This window comes from Salminus brasiliensis, chromosome 15 (assembly GCF_030463535.1).
Source record: "Salminus brasiliensis chromosome 15, fSalBra1.hap2, whole genome shotgun sequence".
In the NCBI taxonomy this organism is placed as follows: domain Eukaryota; kingdom Metazoa; phylum Chordata; class Actinopteri; order Characiformes; family Bryconidae; genus Salminus; species Salminus brasiliensis.
In genome coordinates, this window is record NC_132892.1 from 33,149,498 (window position 1) to 33,168,025 (window position 18,528).

The window sequence follows — 18,528 nt, forward strand, 5'->3', positions numbered from 1 at the left end:
AATTGAAAACTGATTACCTTCAGTAATAGTAATTTGAACAATAGGATGAAAAATAAATGTCACATTTTATTTTCAGTTAGTTAATTTGCAAAATATCAATGTATGGAAATTTCATTTAGTTCATTTAGTGCAATAGACGGAATAAACAGAGTAAAAAAGATGCCCTCCTGTTGAGTACAGAAGTCTTAACTTAGTACATTTCTGATGTTGTGTGGACTGTAAAAATACTCACGCGAAGCATACAGTCCATTGACTGGGGCCAGATAGTGAATCTTCCTTCCATAACAGTCTAAAGAGCGAATGTCTTGCTGAGCACACTTGATGCTGGTACCCCAATAGACTGCATTACATGTGTACAATTGAAAGTCTGCAGAAAATCTGCTGTAATTTGACAAGAGGGAGTTGATTGTTGGAGTGGAACTGATACCAGGGCAGTGTAAGACCATGCTATCTCCTGCAATGCCAGTGAAGTTGTACCACCCCTCCTTCAGGTTAAGGTCATTTTTTATTTCTCCAGAGGAAGAAAAGAAGTTAAAGCCAATGTTCCGCCATGGATCATTCAGAGTGCTGGGATTCTGGCAAACATCTATGTAAATGATTTGAATAAGGATAAACACAACATTTCGGTAGATCACAGAAAATCATAGATGTGCTATTAAAATCATGTATGGTATTTCATGTATGGAAGATATTACCATAATCAAGGCATTCTCCCCATTTCCTATCTTTGGTGTAATTATAAGTGGTGCTGCACCATGGTTTAGAGCGATCAAAAGTAACACAACCATTGTAAGAGGATTCATTGTAAACCCATTGAGAAGCACATGGCGCTCCACCAGAATTCCCATTAATTGTGGCAGCTGTCACTAAGGATATAAAAACAAAATTCATCTTAAAAGCACTTTTAAAATGTAAAAATATGCTGCAAAGACAAATAGTGACAAATTAGATCAATACGTCATTTTTGAACCATTTTTAAAATATATAATTTTGACACAACGCTATTGGTATTAAAAATTGAGATTATGTAGAAAAAGAAATTGTTGATTTGTGTTCAATAAAGACTTTTGAAATTTGAAATGATCATGAAATTACTATATACTACTTTGTCACACATAAATGTTTTCGTAACAATTGTTTTCCCGTGATTTGAAAAAAAGGATCCAACATCTTTGCACCGATTTAGCTGATGATTGAGCTTTTAAAACTATGTGCAATGAAACTAAACCAATAATGATCCTAAACCATCTTAGAACTTTCAGGCTGGAATGCAGCCTCACAAGTAAATGAAATCACATATATTATAAATGCAAAGTCTAATAGACAGTACACTGGTGTGTAGTTTACTTACTGTTAATTGTAGAAGCAACATTGGTGAGTGTCGTCAGAAGGAGTGCGATGATCCCTGTTGGAGAGATACAGGAATTACTGAGGAATCGAAACTATGCTTCTAGTGTAGCGATGCCATAGGCAAACCAACTTTGTTTCCACAAAAAGAACTGTGTTTGTAACAGAGATGTATGAGTGTAAGAAACCTTTATATTGGTCATGAAATGTTACTTTTTAATTTACTTTAGACTCAAAACTCCAATTTGGGTTGACTAGGTAGTACAAGTAGTTTCAACCTACAACATATCAGTTATATAAAATATATACAATGTCTTAACATGAGTTTATTTAAACATTTTGTTCAGTTCTTCCAGTCATTGGCAATTTATTTAGTTAAATAATGTATCCACAATACTCATGTCAAGATGGTGTTATTCACTATTCAATTGTTAAAAACACCTTTACCACTTTTATCTTGGTTGATCAATTATTTAACACTTTAGTAAAATGCTCATGGTTAAACTTAGCTGTGCAGTAAATGATAACATGGTCTTCCCACCTCTAATGCTGAGGCCTGGCAGTTAACCTTTAGGACTCATCAGTTGATTAAACCAGTAAAATCAGTTTTGCTGCTGATTGTTTAGAATGAAAACCTGCAGCCACACCAGCCAGAGAAGATTGTACATCCCTTTTGCCAGTGAAAACAAACTACATTCCGTGATCTGGAAAACCTAATTCAAAATAGCTCAGTAATATGTGGGGTATTTGCAGTTTTACAAACAGCCATGGCCATCCCTCACAGGGTCAAGTTTAGTTGCCCTATTCCACATGTCCACTTCATTAAATTAACCTGAGTTGAATGGCTGGCGACTCATGAACTTAAGTTGAAACTACAAAACTAAATTTGATGAAAAAAAGCATGTTATAACTGTTATTATTCCAATCTGATTTGTATATAAATCCAAAAGAACACTTCTTGGATGTGGTACAATGGAAAATTAAATGAAAAGCATGAAAGTGCAACTGCAAAATCTGCATGAATTGGATGGACCATGAACTGAAAACATGAACTGACATCTTTCAATCCATTCCATGATGAACTGAGGCAGGTTGGATAACTATACGAGGTGCTAACCAGTTTATGGTCACTAAGTGTATGTTTACAATGTGACTTTACATTCTGATGAGGCTGATTGTCTTTTTACTTTAAAGCACCAAATTTTAAGTTCTGTAACATTTTTATAAAATGTTTACCATAGTTTGACTGAAACATTAAATTCAATCATAAAAAAACTGAAAGAGAAAATAATTAAATTATCAGCAGTTAACTTAAATACTATATAAATGTGAAATAACTAAATCTAACTAAAAAGTTAATACATGAGATACAAACTTCAGTTACTTTGTGTAAGATCATTGTTTCTCTCCATTAAGAAAAAAATAAGATTATCCTTTTTGTTTATGTCATACTGGACATTTTCTCCAATTTTCAATTAAACCCTTAAACAATCATTACCAATCTTGATATTTTTTTAAGCCAAAACAGAGATAGATCCTCCAGAGCTAGTTTTTCTTCCCTCTAGGTACCACCTCACAGCAATGCCAATACAGTGATCTCATTCCAGAAAACTATCGGTCCACACTGTGTTCAGTTCACCTTGGACATTCACATTGGTCTCTTTGATGGACATTTCCTTTACTCTTAAGGACTCATGTGGTCCAGTGACTTTATGCTTTGGTCTGAGGAGTTCCCCCTTTGCCTGTTATATTGTTTCATTTGTTAACCCAAAATAAGTCAGTTGAAGATAAAATGGGATGCATTCCATATATAACTCAACTTTAATTTCATGTGTTAAGTGAACATTTTCAGGACAGGCAGAGCATTCGAATAGCATAACCAAGGCAGCTAAGTTTGTTCAATGAAGTTCTCTGGAACCATCTATTTGCATGCTGTTTATTTCCTTCAGGCATTTCCTTTTGGTATTCACCTGAATTGTTTATATGTCTGTCTAACCTCAGTGTCGAAGATTGGAAGATCAAGATATCATTTTCACTGTTAGATGGCTGTTGGTGGACTCTCAATCACTAATGTAAAATTAACTAACCATAATTAGTCAAGATTGTAAATGTTATTGAATCAAATAGTCAATTATTATAAATGCAAAAAAACAAATGTAAAATGTTTATGTATAAATTCTTTTATGTATAAGTTCATTAATAAATTGAATAAACTTTTCTTAAACTGTGAACATTGTGTATTAAAGTTGAGTAATGTCAAATTTTGCATAGATCACTTTATACATATGATTAATTTCAAATTATTTCAAATAACATTAATGTACTGCTTAATTATTACTTAAGCAGTACATACAATAATAATAATAATAATAATAATAATAATAATAATAATAATAATAATCATGATCATCATCATCATCATCATCACTACTAGTTGGACAACAAGTTCAAAATAAACACAATGAATAATGAGTATAATTCACTTAATTTATCTAACAGCATATATTAAATTAATATGTTTACTGTTTATACTCTGTGTAAAGTTTTATTATTATTTATTATTTATTTATATTTAGATTATTTGAGTTTTTAATCTTAAATGGTTTAAGGCATTAATTGTTTTTCTCAAACTAACTTCTGGAAATGGATTAAACAAACCTTTAAAACTATGGCTTAAGGTACATATGAAATGTTCATTTATTCATAGGTTACAGTCGTACAGGTGGGTTTAATGATCTCAATCAAAGTAAGTAAAGTCAGACATTCACGTTTAGAGATAATTACGGGGTGAAGATTGCACTCACCTGTTAGAAAAGAGCTCATCCTCACAGGTGGCATCTTTACATAAATGACAAAGACAATGGCTGCATTTAGGTCTGAGCACTGCTCATGCCATCATGAATTACAGCATGACCAATGAGGGAAGAGCAGTGGCTGTATTTACAGAGTATCAGTACTGTTTTGTGATAAGCAGTCAATCGAGCTCTATTTACTAAGCTATTTAAGTATTTACTGAATTACTAGACAAGTTGTTTGTGTGCATTTGCACATCTGTGTCAGAAATGGGTGCAGCTTAAAGTAGCTGAATGCATGAAGGTGTCCACAAACATTTGCATCACCTTGCTGCAAAGGCTCTTGAACCTCTATCTCTGCACCTGACCTCTTCTCCTTTTGACCCCTTGTGAGAGGCAGCACACACACCTCGGCTGCTGTGACCTCAACAATGAGACCTTGTAGGTGGTTTGTGCAGGTCACTACAACAGCTGGGGGGGGGGGGGATTACCACTCTTCTGGGCAAAACAAAGGGAACAACATACTAATCTTGGGCAGGGGAGGGGAAGGAATGTGAATGATGTGGCTCACTGTTGCTTGCATGGTCCTACCAATCAGTGCTGTGTATGGTGCAGTCTATATGGCTATGCATGTGCGTCTGGTTATGTATATTTGTTTCCATAAGCAACTGTACTTTCATGGCAAAGCGGCATTATAAATGTACTCCTAATGGGATTTGATGTACACAAATGCACAGGGCCTGTCAGCCCTGCTCTCCCCGAGGCGATTCCGAGCTGCCGCCCACAGGCTCACACAAGGACTTTTGTTGTGTTTCCGTTCATGTTTGATTCAATGTATCGGTTCAGTGTTTTGTTCATGTTCATGTGTTTTACCTAAGATGGGGGGTACTTAAGGAGCTCGACTACAGAGCTTCTCCCCGAGAATTGTAGGTTCAGAGCCTCGAGGTAGCCTAAACAGTTTGTTTAGGCCAGTTTGGTTCACAGTTCAGGTCCTCTAGCAGACCTTGCTTCTTTCATCAGGTTATGCGATCAGCGACATCAGCGACTTGCGCTCCAGCTAAGCGACCCTCTTCGACTTGATGTTTTGTGCTGTTCCCAGTTCTCTCTCACCAGCTTGCCCAGCTCTGCTCCCAGATGCTTATTTTTGATACTGTATTCTTGTTTGTTAATTAAAGCAAAATACTGATATATAATCTCTACATATGTTGTGGCTGTCTGTTTCTGATTTTTTTAACAGTGCCCCCAAAACAGAACTCTGTAGTACCCCTAGTTTTAGCAAAAAACTTTTTCAGACAGAAGACCCACCAATGAGCACCTATTGACATCTCATACTGTAATCCAGCCTCTTTACCAAACAACCTCAGGCTTTAGTCAAATATTGTGGTTGTGGTTTCTAACAAAGCCAGTGTTTTTACAGCTTCCCACATCCCACATGTTTATATTAAATGATGACTGAGGCCCTTTGTTTTAGTTTTACTTTTGAAATCAAAAGGAAGCAAACTAAATATAGTATGCTCAGTGAAAAACATTTTAATGGATTCAGGTTGAAAGATACAGACAAACAGAAAAACAATGATAGATTTCTGTACATTGTTGTTACCTAATACAGTCAGTTCCATAATAGACAGAAAGTGAAGAGAATACACAAACAGGATCATTGGACATTTGCAAACATGGTTTTACATAAGACCATTGCAACATTTCACCTTTTTAATTGTCTAGATGGATCTTCTCTACCTCTTGAAATGTGAAACTTTTGGTACCGTTTGTTAATGGGGCGTTTTACTATGTTTTTTTATGATTTTTCATGAATTTAGTCATTTAGTAATCAGATCAAATCAAATCAACTTAAGCACAGTCAGAATGGAGCTTTATTTTTAATGCTTATAACATCCAGAAAACAACAAGAATCAAAAACAGAAAGAAGTTACATAACATGCTCATGTTAACAGGTTTTAGCAATCTGAAATGTAATGCACATATTTTAAGTTCCACACATGAAAAAAAATGTAAAAATGAATACATACATAAATGAAATGAAATAAAATAAAAATGCATTGATGTAAACTCAGATCAAGTGGATAAGGTACTGCTGTTTTTTTTCTGAATATATCTATGCAAATATGCTACAGACTAAACCAGTTTAGAAGTGGTCATGTTTTCCTGTTTCAATCTTCTAACTTCAGTTACATTTCAGATGAATATTTTGTGTAACTGGACTTTCTAATTATATGTTCCTCTTTTTTATTACATTTTAACATGTAATAAAATGGATTGCTAAAGCTTTCCTATTTTACTTTTAGATGAAAACAATATATATATATATATATATATATATATATATATATATATATATATATATATATATATATATATATATATATACATCAAACAAAATTATTCACAACCCTGATTGCAAATTAGGTTTATAAGCAAACAGTACTTTCATCTGTTTGCAACCAATCAAACAAGAGACAGTTTAAATATCTCAACACAACTAATATAACAAGTGCTTTTTTCACACAACGTAAACTCCCTGAGCAAAAGAAAACAACAACAAATTTGTTACTGTGACAAAGTAACAAGCTCAACTTACTTATTTCTTCCTTTCTTTATTTTCTACTTCTATTTTAGTATTCCTCATGGACAGTGACCTCTAGTTCACTTGTTTTATTGGGTTTGCTGCTGCAACTGCTTACTTCAAATACCACCAAGATTTTCATAGATTTGCAATGTTGCAAAAGTGTAATCATTTTGAATGCAGCTGTACATTCCTGAATAACATATATAAATATAAATTTTAATGGTTATTTAGTGATGGAGCTGTGCATTTCTAGAGCTTTACTAGAGAAGCAGATGTAGAAAAACGTCTTATACCGCTGCCTGATCTGAAAGCAGAAAATAAATGGATGGCAAAATTACAAACATAGTAAAAGAGGTAAACTAACATCAGCAAAATCAGCTTGTTTCCTGTTTAAACTGAATGAAATTATTAGATGCACAGTATCTTTCCATTTTGCCTTTTGTGGAAAAGTGCCACTGGAAAAAAAAAAAAAGTAAGATTATTTATTTTTATGAATTAGAACCTACATACTTCTCAGAATGAGAATGAGTATTTTCCAAAATGAGTTAATAGATGAGAAAATGAGATAATTAGGTGCAATCTAACTAAATGTTCCCAGAATAATAAAAAAAGCAATGGGGAATGTTGTTATTTAGCTTAGCAAGTAATGACCATTCTTGTAAAAAGCACACTGTTTATAGTTTTAGTCTCAATCTAGGGTCATTTTTATTTCATTCATTTTTATTACATTCTACCTATTTACATCTAAATGACAAAAAAACAACTTTATATCAGTGTTGTTCAATGAAAAACATGTATCTCAATTGTTAACCGTTATTAGTTTTGTCCATGGTTTAAACCCTGTAGATGCTCTGTACACTGAGTAGATGATTCTGGATGATTGGACCAATAGAAATGCTCCAAGTTACTTAGAATAAACTCATATTCACATGAACTTCCATTCAAAGTTAAGAACACATTTGCCTTCTCCTGTAAAGTCCCATTTTGGAGATATTGTTTTTTCACTGGACAGAGACCAAATGCACCACAGTAGATCTTGATTACTGTTTATAAAGTCTCAAAGGTAGACATTGATATCTCACCTCATAGTTGAGGATGCAGTGAATGAAGAAGATGAAGGTGCCCTGCTGTGAGTTGATGATTAGGAAGAGAATCTTCACCACCTCACTGCCCTTGGTAAAGAAGCCCAGGATCCAGGGGCATCCGATTATGAAAAACTGGAGCAGAGTTTTAACCATTACACTTTTAACAAGTCTGTTATCTTTTCTTGTGGCATTAGCCTGCAAGATCTGACTGTTCAGCTTTCTCAGAGTGGAGATCATGAGGGAGCTGATTATGATGAAGAGGACCAGGTTTGACTGCAGAGGTGAGAATAAAGAATTAAGAGTAATCACAGCAAATTACTCTCATAGCCATGAAACCCCAGCCCCAGAGTTAATGCAGCCTATATGTCCAAATGTTTGTGGACACCTCTTCTAATGAATGCGTACACACAGTTTGTCTAGTCCCTGTGGAAAAGTATTGCCAAAAGAATAGGACCCTCTGAAGCAGATAAACATGGACATGTTGGAACCATGCCTAATTCCAGGCATGGGCTTGAGGGGTATGAAGCCCCCAGCATTGATTTGTGAAGAAGAGGAACTGTGTTCTCTGGAATGATGGAGCTCCATCTAATACTACTCTTGGGGATGAGGTGGGATGGTAAACATCCAACATTCTGAATCCTGCTGATTGCAGCAATGTTCTAGTATCTAGTAGAAAGACTTCCCTTGACAGTAGAAACAGTTACTCTAACAAAAGCTGGATAAACTTTTTTAATACCTATATTAAGGTAGAAACAATGAGTAAGCAGATGCCATCAAGGGATTTTTGTTTTTTTGAGGAGAAGGTCAACAAGACTCTAGACACTAGACACTTCAGACATCAACAACAACAGACCAGCATATCTCCTGTCTTTCCTGCTGCTTTGCAAACTATTCTACTACCCTTAATATCATAAAGTGTACTTACTGCCAAAATGAAGCAAACAGGACCCAGAAAACTCCACAATAAGCCTCTTTCATTTTTAAGCCAACATCTTAAATAAACAAATACATATTTATTATTAAGTAAACAATTTAACTTTTTGAAATATCACACAACTAAATTAAAATTTGTGACACTTCTATACACTCTATACACATACAGGTGTTAAAGTCCTTTGAGGCAAATTTAAGTACCACGTAATTTTTAAATATTGCATTTCAAATCTAAATTAAGTCCCAAGTCAGTGAAACAAGGTCAAGTCGCCTTCAAGGTCTCAAAATTAGATTACTTGGATGCTCCATTGTAGATGCCTCATAGATGCTCACCTAACATTTAACTGACATTCAACTGAATATGTATTAAATGCAACAGAACCCTAAGTTTGATGCAAATAAATGTAACCTTACTCAAACCCTAACCCTATCCTTAAGGTTAAGGTTAGGGTCAGGTCAGTTATTTACATTCAGCTTAATGTTCAGTTTAGTGAGTCTAATAGCTATTCAGTTAAATGAATACAAAGATATTCTACATCATAGAAAAGTCTAGAAAGTCACATGTTCTGGCCTCCTGGTGACGCAAGCCAAGATTAGCCTAAATATCTCTCTACATAAAGAGAATAACCTGTATCTACATCAAGTTGCAAATCTGCAAGTCAGCAAATCTGCAACATTTAACTGCTTCAGGTCAAATATGGACACAGACTGCTCTCCATACTCACTGTTCACTGCCGTATCCTTCAGAAAATAGTCCAACAGACACACCCACCACAACCAGTGGAATAAGATATCCAATTAAAATCAGATATTTCCAGTCAACTATGTCTGTCTGTTTGGATCTGATCTTCGTAAGGTTCTTTACGGAGATGAAGAGAAGCACAGCATCAATGAACATCCATACAAAGGCAGAGAGGAAGAGGAAGTGCAGAACACCTGATAATGCTGCACACAACACCTGGGAGGTGGGGAGGGGTAATGAATGAGAATAGTTGTATATAGAACCTCCTAAAATAGGATTGCATATCAAACAACCTTCCCTCCATCAAATACATGTAAATAACTGCACTTACTGGTACAGAGTGTATATCAGGTAGGTAATTCTGAGTGAGCAAGAAGAGGAGGTGAGTCAGCAGCAGACTTAGACACAGGTTGATCAAAGCAGTGTTGATCACAATGGACTGCTTTTGACAAAAGGCAAAGGTCACCAGAGTCAAGCTCAGAAACACCAGGCCTACAGACACGGCCACTGTGTTGAGCAGGTTCATAAGGTCCATGAGAGGCGTACTCTGGAAAGCAAGAGTACATCTCTGGGTTTGCCTTGTCCATCAAGTACAGGGAACAAAAAGAACATTAATACCACCACCTTGTTTTACACTCATTGTGCATTTTCTCAGCACTGCAGTGAAACTGACTGACGTGGTGTTGGTTTGTGTTGTGCTGGTACGAATGGATCAAAAACGGCAGTGCTGCTGGAGTGTTAAACCCCTTAGCATCATGGCTGGACTGAGAAACATCCACCAACTGTACTGTGGGCAGCGTCCTGTGGGCAGCGTCCTGTATGTCTCTGACTTTACATCTATAATGTGGACCAACTAAGTAGAAGTGTCTAATAGAGTGGACAGTGAGTGGACAGACACAGTGTTTAAACACTCCAGCAGCACTGCTCTACTAACACAGCAGTCAGTGTCAGTGCTGAGAACGACCCACTGCCCAAATACTACAGTCTGCCCTGTGGTGGTCAGTCCTGTGGGGTCCTGACCATTGAAGAACAGGATGAAAGGAGGCTAACTAACAGAGTCTGCAGGGAAACAGATGGACTACTGCCTGGCACTATATTAGAAGTGGAGCTGACAGAATGGAAATATTCATGCAATGGCTGATCTGTGTTAACAGTTAAGTTTTTTTTTTCATCCCTGGAATTCAGTGCAACAGATACCAGCACAAATATTACAGCACATGACCTCCATTACTACCAGTGCAAAATCATGTGTTTGCATTGGTAGTAATGTAAGTCATGTGCTGTAATAGTGGTGGTGGTGCTGGTTTTTGTTACACTGCATTCCAGGGACCTGAAACCTGGTGAGATCTTGTGAGAAATGCTTGTCAGTACTTTTACTTAAATGTTCTCTGTCAGCCAAAAAGCAAGAAACCTGGTCTGAAATAAGATTTACAATCCTTTTGTTGAAATGTCTTTAAGTGAATGTTGTTAGGTTAACAGTTAGATATAAGTAAATCTTTTGTGGTCTCTTACCTCTAATGATTCACTTGTTTGCATAATGAGAGCAAAGGTTCCTGGGTGAATGCAGGAGCAAGTAGTAAAACCATTTTTGTTCGAGATCATTTTACAACTGTTTTGCACCCATTTAGTTTCTCTCCAGTTCACACAGCTTAGAATTCCTCTTGGATTTATTGCCTAACCAACAAATAGAAGATCATTTAAAAGCATTTCACACTTAAGGTTAATTTTTATTTTAACAATTACATTTAAAGTTTATGTTGTTTGTAACACAGAAGACTCTTGTATACACTAAATATTTTGCATTCTAAACTGGCAACAGGGGTAAACAAGGAATTAAAAGAAAATATTAAATAAGAAGAAAACAAATTGAGTATAACTAAAGATTAATTGAAGATAGATTGAAGATAAAACATCTAATAATAATGATAATGATAATGATAATTATCTACTACTACTACTACTACTACTACTACTAATACTACTACTACTACTACTACTAATAATAATAATTATTATTATTATTATTATTATTATTATTATTATGAATAGTAGTAGTAGTAGTAGTATTAACATTAAAGAGGAGAGAATTGGCAACATTTATAAATGAATAAATAGGTCTAAGATTTAAAACAAATTGGTACACTTTGTACAAGATCAGACAAGAACACTAAAATACAATTAAATGAATTACAAATTACTAAAATAATACTAAAATAACAGTTCTACTAAAAGTAATAAACTCAACAAAATTTTAAACAAGAATAATAATAAAAAATAATGAAAACTATACAAAACAAAAAGCAATAAAATAAAATCAAGTCAAACTGAGGTAGCGTAGAGGTTGTTAGAAATAAAAAAACAGCAGCAAGTTGAGTTTATCATTTTCTGTATTGAATTCCAGCTCACTTGTGCACAGTGACAAAATGTATATAAAAAAAGAAAATACAAAAAATAAAGAATACATAGTTTAAAAATGTGCAAAGTTGTGTACTACAACATAAAGGCTCTCTTTTGGAGCTCAGAAACTCACTGTGGTGTGTTCCATGGTAAGATTAAAGTGCTGCTCAGGTTGGTGTTCAGGCTGCTTAGCTTTTGAAGGCATTGGATCCATCATAGTGTTATTCATTTGTTGATTTTTAGTGCTGAGAAGTTTTACTGTTGTGACTGAAGATATCATGGTTTTCTTCATATCGGTAGTTGTGTTAAAGAAACTAGGTTTCAAAAAGTCTGACATGCTGGAGTAGCTCAAGAAAATCACAGCATCTATTTCTAAAGCACAGAACATCAACAGAATTTACATTTATATTACTACCTGTAATTCCTGATATAGACATATGCTGAAAAATATCTTAAATATTCATACAGTATACTTGAATGTTGCTAAGGATAACCTGCAAACAGTCTTAAGTTATTACTATACCTTTGTTGTACTTTGAAATCTGAATGAGGTCAATTTCCAAATAATTATTGCTTGAGTTGATTTGTGGGGTTTTTGTCAAGGAAACATTTGGACCAACAACAAATACTGTAGCCTCTGAGAAATAAAAACAATAAAAAACACTGTTAAGTGAGGTTAAGGGTATCCATTATTCTGTAATTGTACATTTAGTTAATCTTTAATTTGCAGGGCCAATTCTCCCCTGAGGTTTAAATTTAATATAAATTTATGAAAATCACTACAGTGAGGTGTATTTGATGTTCTGTTACCTAGAGATGAGAGTGAGATGTTTTTGAAATAGTATGTATCTGTTGTACGCACTAGTGAAGACACCAGTTTCTCGGTGGCATTAAGTACAGAGTTGCCATAGAATATCACTTTATTTTGTTCAGAAGATTCATCTTCCAAAATCTTTGTTGAATTTAGTAACTTTTCCAAAAAAAAGACGATAACCTAACCAAGCACAAGAGAATCCAGCCATGATGTTCAAATGTAAACACGGTCAAAAACCAACTTTAAAAATTGAACAAAATGTTTCTCACTGTTTGAGGTATCACATGTTCTGTGCTGTTCTCAATCTGATTCAGGAGAATCATTACACATTCCACTGTAAAATTAGCCTAGAACAAAACAATTAAAGCATTTATATCATTAAATAATAAAAGTGGGTAGCACTTTATTTTACGGTATGGTAAATACTTACCTTATCTAAAACTACCAGGCATGTACAGCCATTCTTGCTTAGAATTAAATAGTAAATATGTACTACTTGCAGATAATATATACATACCTACTCAGAAGTCAGTAGTTATTGTGTAAAACGAAAGCTAAATACTAATAATTGCTTACACAATATTTGCTGGTGCATAATAACAGTAAAACTACTAGGAATGTACAATAACATTTGGTATAATGCATAATTATGCAGAATGGTTTGTGTAGTAAGTACTCCTGGCTTTCTTTTCATACATCATGTATCTAAGTACCTGTTATTTTGTAGTTGTGTAATATGGCCAAATAATTGTATGAAAAAGAGTACATATAATTGACACATAGTCACATAATTTTTTTTTTTAAATACTGTGTTATACTGTGACAGAGCCTCATATATCAAAAATACCATGACACCACACTGCCAAAAGAACAGGTACTGAACAGGTTACATGTTACAAATACAAAATATAGATATGACTGATGATTTTATACCTTGTAGTGGTTAGATAAGTTACTATGTTACTAAGTTACCTTGTAGTTTTAGACAAGTTACTATTGCCTTAATAGTTATGTACCATAAACAACCATTACTTACTGACTATTTACTTATTACACACCCTGTATTTACTGTACCATAAATTACATGCAAATCAAAGATTCAATATTAGGTATTTTTATATTTTTTAATTATGCAGTTTTTTTACTTACCTGGCATTTTTTTGGTTCTGTAACAGGAAAATCTGAAAACAAGGAGATACACTGATTTACATCTGCACAGCTAGCAAATTACCTCTCTAGGGAAGAGTGGTAATGAGAACCAATGTGTATTTGAGTGATAATAAAAGTTAATCAAAATGTAATAATCCAGCCAATCACATAACAGTTTTATTTGAACATATTTGACCATATCTTTCAAGCAAGAAGCACAATCAGCACCTGTACATCCAAATGAGTCTCCACTGGGTTGGAAGCCAACAGGAATGGAAAGACCGGCATCACACTCACAACTGCCGCGAACAACACTGCAATGAGCGTTTTCTCCACAGGATGATTTAATGCAAGATGAATGACCTTTGGAGAAAGATTTTACTTAGTTTATCTTGACAACAATTTTATATATAGCTCACTAGTGATGATCCAGTAAATTGAAATGGGGGAATAAATCTGGGAACACTGAGCCACACCAAGCTTCTAACAGAGAAAACAATGATGTCTACAGTTTCACTGTTGGTTTACATATTCTACTATTCTACTGACGTACAATGATAGCAACATCAAGTTAGCATGAGCCAGAGATCATCTATTCAAGTTCTACTTTCATAGATTTTTCTTATGGCAGTGCCAGAAATTCTCTTTCTGAACAAGAAAACAAACAATTTAGGATATCAATTACACATCACTTGCATTTTATTTAAAAAAACTACTTGGTCAAATATTGTTGGAAATGCAAAGGCTCACAGAAAGTTCTGATTCTACACACTGATAAGTTTCCCAAATGTTCCCAAAGTTTTGAACGTTTATGAAGCTTTGCAACTTCTATAAACAAAACCCCAGGATATTGAAATGTACTCACGTGAGGCATACAGTCCATTGGTTGGAGTCAGATAGTAGAGGATCAGTCCTCCACCACAGTCACGAGTGTCAACACCTTTCTGAGCACACATGGTTTTGGAACTGCTGAAGACTGTATCACATGTATATAGCTTAATGTGTGTGGAACTGTTGTAACTGGAGAATTCAGAGGTCGGAGTAATTTTGGTGTCAGGACAGAATTGGACTATGCGATCTCCTCCAATGCCAGTGAAGTTGTACCACCCCTCTTTTAGGTTACTGTCACTCTTTGCTGCTCCAGAAAAGAAGAAGCCAACGTTCCTCCATGGATCACTCAGAGTTCTGAAATTCTGGCAAGGATCTGGCAACCATACATATACTGATTGGTGAGCTCCATATGCAAGTAAAGTAATAAAGTACGGTTTTACAACTTAACTTTTAACTGTTGTGTATTTAAACATATTCAGTAGATGTTATTTCAGTAAATGCATTCTCCTTAATGCCCATCTCTAGCATGCTTTTTTTTTATCACAATGGCTGTTTGTGGTAAGTGTAAGTAGTAGTAGGTTTCTAGAATTAGTAGTTTGTGGTAAGGTAGTTTAGACCATGCCATCAGCATGTGATTATTTGAGGGAGGACTGTAAGAGAGATGAGAGAACTCTTAGCTTAGGTGGCTTCTGACTTGTGGTGGGAAGCTAGTCCCTCCTCTGATAGGTGTAGCCAGAAACGAGATATATGTCCAAGTCAAAGGGAGGAGACAGAGTGGTGGAAGACTTTGTCATAGACATGTGAACAAAGTAGAGATGGTTTTTATAGGACATTAGATTGGAAAAAGAGGCTTCAGGCATGTTTCTCCTCCCAAAATGATGTTATTTCATAACACAACTCAAAACAATAAAAATAAAGTGCTAACTGTCAAACACACAGATCTGAAACACATAACACTACCCTAGCAATAGCAATGTGACAGTGAACATATTTTCCATGTCGGTGAACTTTTTTTTTACTAAATATTTTAGGACACAAGTTCCATTATATCATTTTCCATGGTATATGGAGTTTCTAGTGATATTTTAGAAAACCACAAAAGACAGCATAACAATCAATAACAGTATATTCAATTCAGTTGAATTCATTTAATCAACTGTATGATTTTCTGTGTAATGGATATAAGGAACCAGAGAACTAGTATCACTAACATCAGTGCTGCCTAATAATTGGTGAATATAAGTATACTTACCATTAGTAGCACAGTGTGCCACTGTAGATAGCAGGAGTGCTGTGATCCCTGGTGGAAAGATATAATAATTACTATGCATTCCACACATAGTGTGTATAAGAAGATCTTACTGAATACAGAAACAAACTGGGACTACTGTTTTGTTTGTGTTCTTGTCTCCTCTCTTGTCTTCACCCTAGTTCTGCCTAATTATTAATGTTCCCACCAGTGTATTCTGTTTAGCCCTGTTCCCCTTGTTATCCTCCCTAGGTGTTCCTGGTTGTGCTTTTTTACCCGTGTTTGCTCTGTTCCTGGTTGATGTTCATATCTATGTTGTTTGTTCGACATGTTTGTTCCCGTTATTTTGGTTTCCTTCTGCATTGTGTTTCTGACATTTTGTTTTTCTTGCTTTATTCTTTTTATTTTTTATTATTATTTCTTTATTGTTCTTTTTTGTTGTTTGTTTTTGTGTTCCTGGCGTGGAAACAGTGACTCTTCTCAGTTCTGGAAGTTCAGTTTAAGTCTCTTAAATGGGTAAATAAAGTAAACTAGCACTTGCATCACCTGTTACACTTCTGAACTCTCACCTCAGAATGGAAACTCAACACCCTCTAGGTCCTGTCTTTTTGACCCTCAGTAGAGAATCTCTCTAGATCTTATTGGTCATATTTTCTGAACTCTAGTCTAGGTACAATTTCTCTTCAGATTGTTCAGTTCTTCTGAACTCTTATCTCAGTAAATAATCTCTCCAGATCCTCTGGGTCCTATCTTCTGAAATATCATCTTGCTTCTTAATATATTATTTTTGTATATCTACTCAAACTATATATCTACTCTTTTCTTGAAAAGATTCTTTTATTTGTTTATAACTGTTTTTCAGCTACTCTGACATTTTTTTCCTTTGATATTACTTTGCACATAATATGTATGGATATGTACATATTTCTCTGCTGCATTCGAAGATATATGTATACACAACACAACAGTTGCAAAACATCTTTGATCATACAATTTTTAACATCCAACAAGCCTTGTTTTAAATTATTTTGAGACAATTACATTTACATTTACATTGACAGCATTTCGCAGCTGCTCTTCTCCAGAGCGACTAACAGAAATGCTTTACTGTTCACTCAGAAAATACCCTTAGCTTCCAAAATGGACTAAGCTTAGATACTACTAAATACAGAAATCAGTATCGAGACCACAATACTTGACACTACACTTCAGCAAGTGACTCCATTCGGACACCCGGAGGAGGTTCATTCCACCACATCGGGGCAAGTTCAAGTGAAAAACATCTTTTAAGGTAGCAATTATATGAAAATATCTCAAATAAAGCATTTCCGTCTCCAAATCATGAGTATATTAACACAATGTAAATGTCTCAGACCAGTAAAAAATCATGGGCAATAAAGGCCATAGCTTCTAGGAACTGATATAATGATCATTTCTGGACTCAAATCTCTCGAATTAGGTTGGGCTTGTTAATCAGATTTGGAAGTCATTGGCTAAAACTAGCCTTTATTGGTCCTTCTCTATCAAGCAAAGCATGTAAATCAAGACATTCATGAACCGTTTAAACCCTAAAAGCACAACACCTTAATTCCTCATACCAAAATTACAAGTTACTGAATATTTTATAGTAGTTAAAATATAATTGTTGCTGAAAAAGTACAGCATTGGCTTCAAGAGGTTAAGGAAATGATGTGATTAGATCAACAAAAGAGCATACTCACATGATAGAAGTGGACTCATCTCTCCTCAGTGTGGTCTCAATAGAAGTAACCGAACAGAAAACAGTGAAGAAGCATCCAGCTCAGTGTAACCGACCAGCTAATGACATCCTCAACAGGGCATTTGTTTTTTTTTCATTTCATAAACTGTAGATCTATTTCACTGTAAAATAACCTGCATATTTTGTGTGACTGAAGCAGGCATCAGTCAAATATTGTGGCCTTCCTGCCTGTAAACATCCGTGTAGTTTGCATCTTCCTCCACAATGTTTGTTTAATGCCAAAGGTAAGAAATGTTCATAGCATGCCACTCCATCCAATAGCATAAGCCATTACATTAGACTCCCTGATTAAAACTAATAAATGATACATCAATTCACAAAAAAAAAACATGAACTTTACTGGAACTTAAGAAGGAAAATAAATCTTGACCTTTATTGGATTTTTATTGTTCTATTTATCATTAAAGAACTAATAGAACTCGTGTTGCAAGGTTTTAAAATGGGAGATGCAAGGTTTTAGTATGGCAACTGTCCACACGTAGACAAAATAGTTGGTACCCCTCGGTTAATGAAAGAAAAACACAGAAATGGTCACAGAAATAACTTGAATCTGACAAAAGTAATAATAATAATAAATGAAACTTCTGTGAAAATAAACAATTGAAAATACCACATTGATTTTGAACCATGCTTCAACGGAATTATTTTAAAAAGTAAACTCATTATGGTACCCCTGAAAATAATGTGACTAAAGGGACATCAAGGTGTGTCCACTAATTAGCATCACAGGTTTCTACAATCTTGTAATCAGTCAGTGGGCCTATATATAGGGCTACAGGTAGTCACTGTGCTGTTTGGTGACATGGTGTGTACCACACTCAACAT

The 18,528-nt window shown here is 34.9% G+C and overlaps 1 protein-coding gene across 1 annotated transcript; it reads right to left on the reverse strand.

Moving 5' to 3' along the window:
- Positions 1–6,946: 6,946 nt before the first annotated feature.
- On the reverse strand, positions 6,947–17,663 carry LOC140535566 (adhesion G protein-coupled receptor E3-like). The gene is made up of 15 exons (XM_072656964.1): positions 17,645–17,663; positions 15,927–15,974; positions 14,709–15,047; positions 14,072–14,206; positions 13,844–13,875; positions 12,964–13,041; positions 12,691–12,874; positions 12,404–12,517; positions 12,014–12,246; positions 10,996–11,157; positions 9,815–10,030; positions 9,467–9,699; positions 8,734–8,800; positions 7,806–8,081; positions 6,947–7,027 (listed from the first exon to the last, which is right to left on the reverse strand). Exons 1-15 carry the CDS (start codon positions 17,661–17,663, stop codon positions 6,947–6,949), a joined length of 2,217 nt encoding a protein of 738 aa, XP_072513065.1.
- Positions 17,664–18,528: the final 865 nt, after the last annotated feature.

What these genes read in the sequence shown, in the direction of transcription:
- LOC140535566 (XM_072656964.1), bottom strand. An exon ending in CAATGGACTGTATGCCTCAC is followed by an intron (nt 14,207 to 14,708) that starts GTGAGTACATTT and finishes CTTTCTCCAAAG; the next exon opens with GTCATTCATCTTGCATTAAA. An exon ending in GAAGGATACGGCAGTGAACA is followed by an intron (nt 8,801 to 9,466) that starts GTGAGTATGGAG and finishes TGTTTATTTAAG; the next exon opens with ATGTTGGCTTAAAAATGAAA.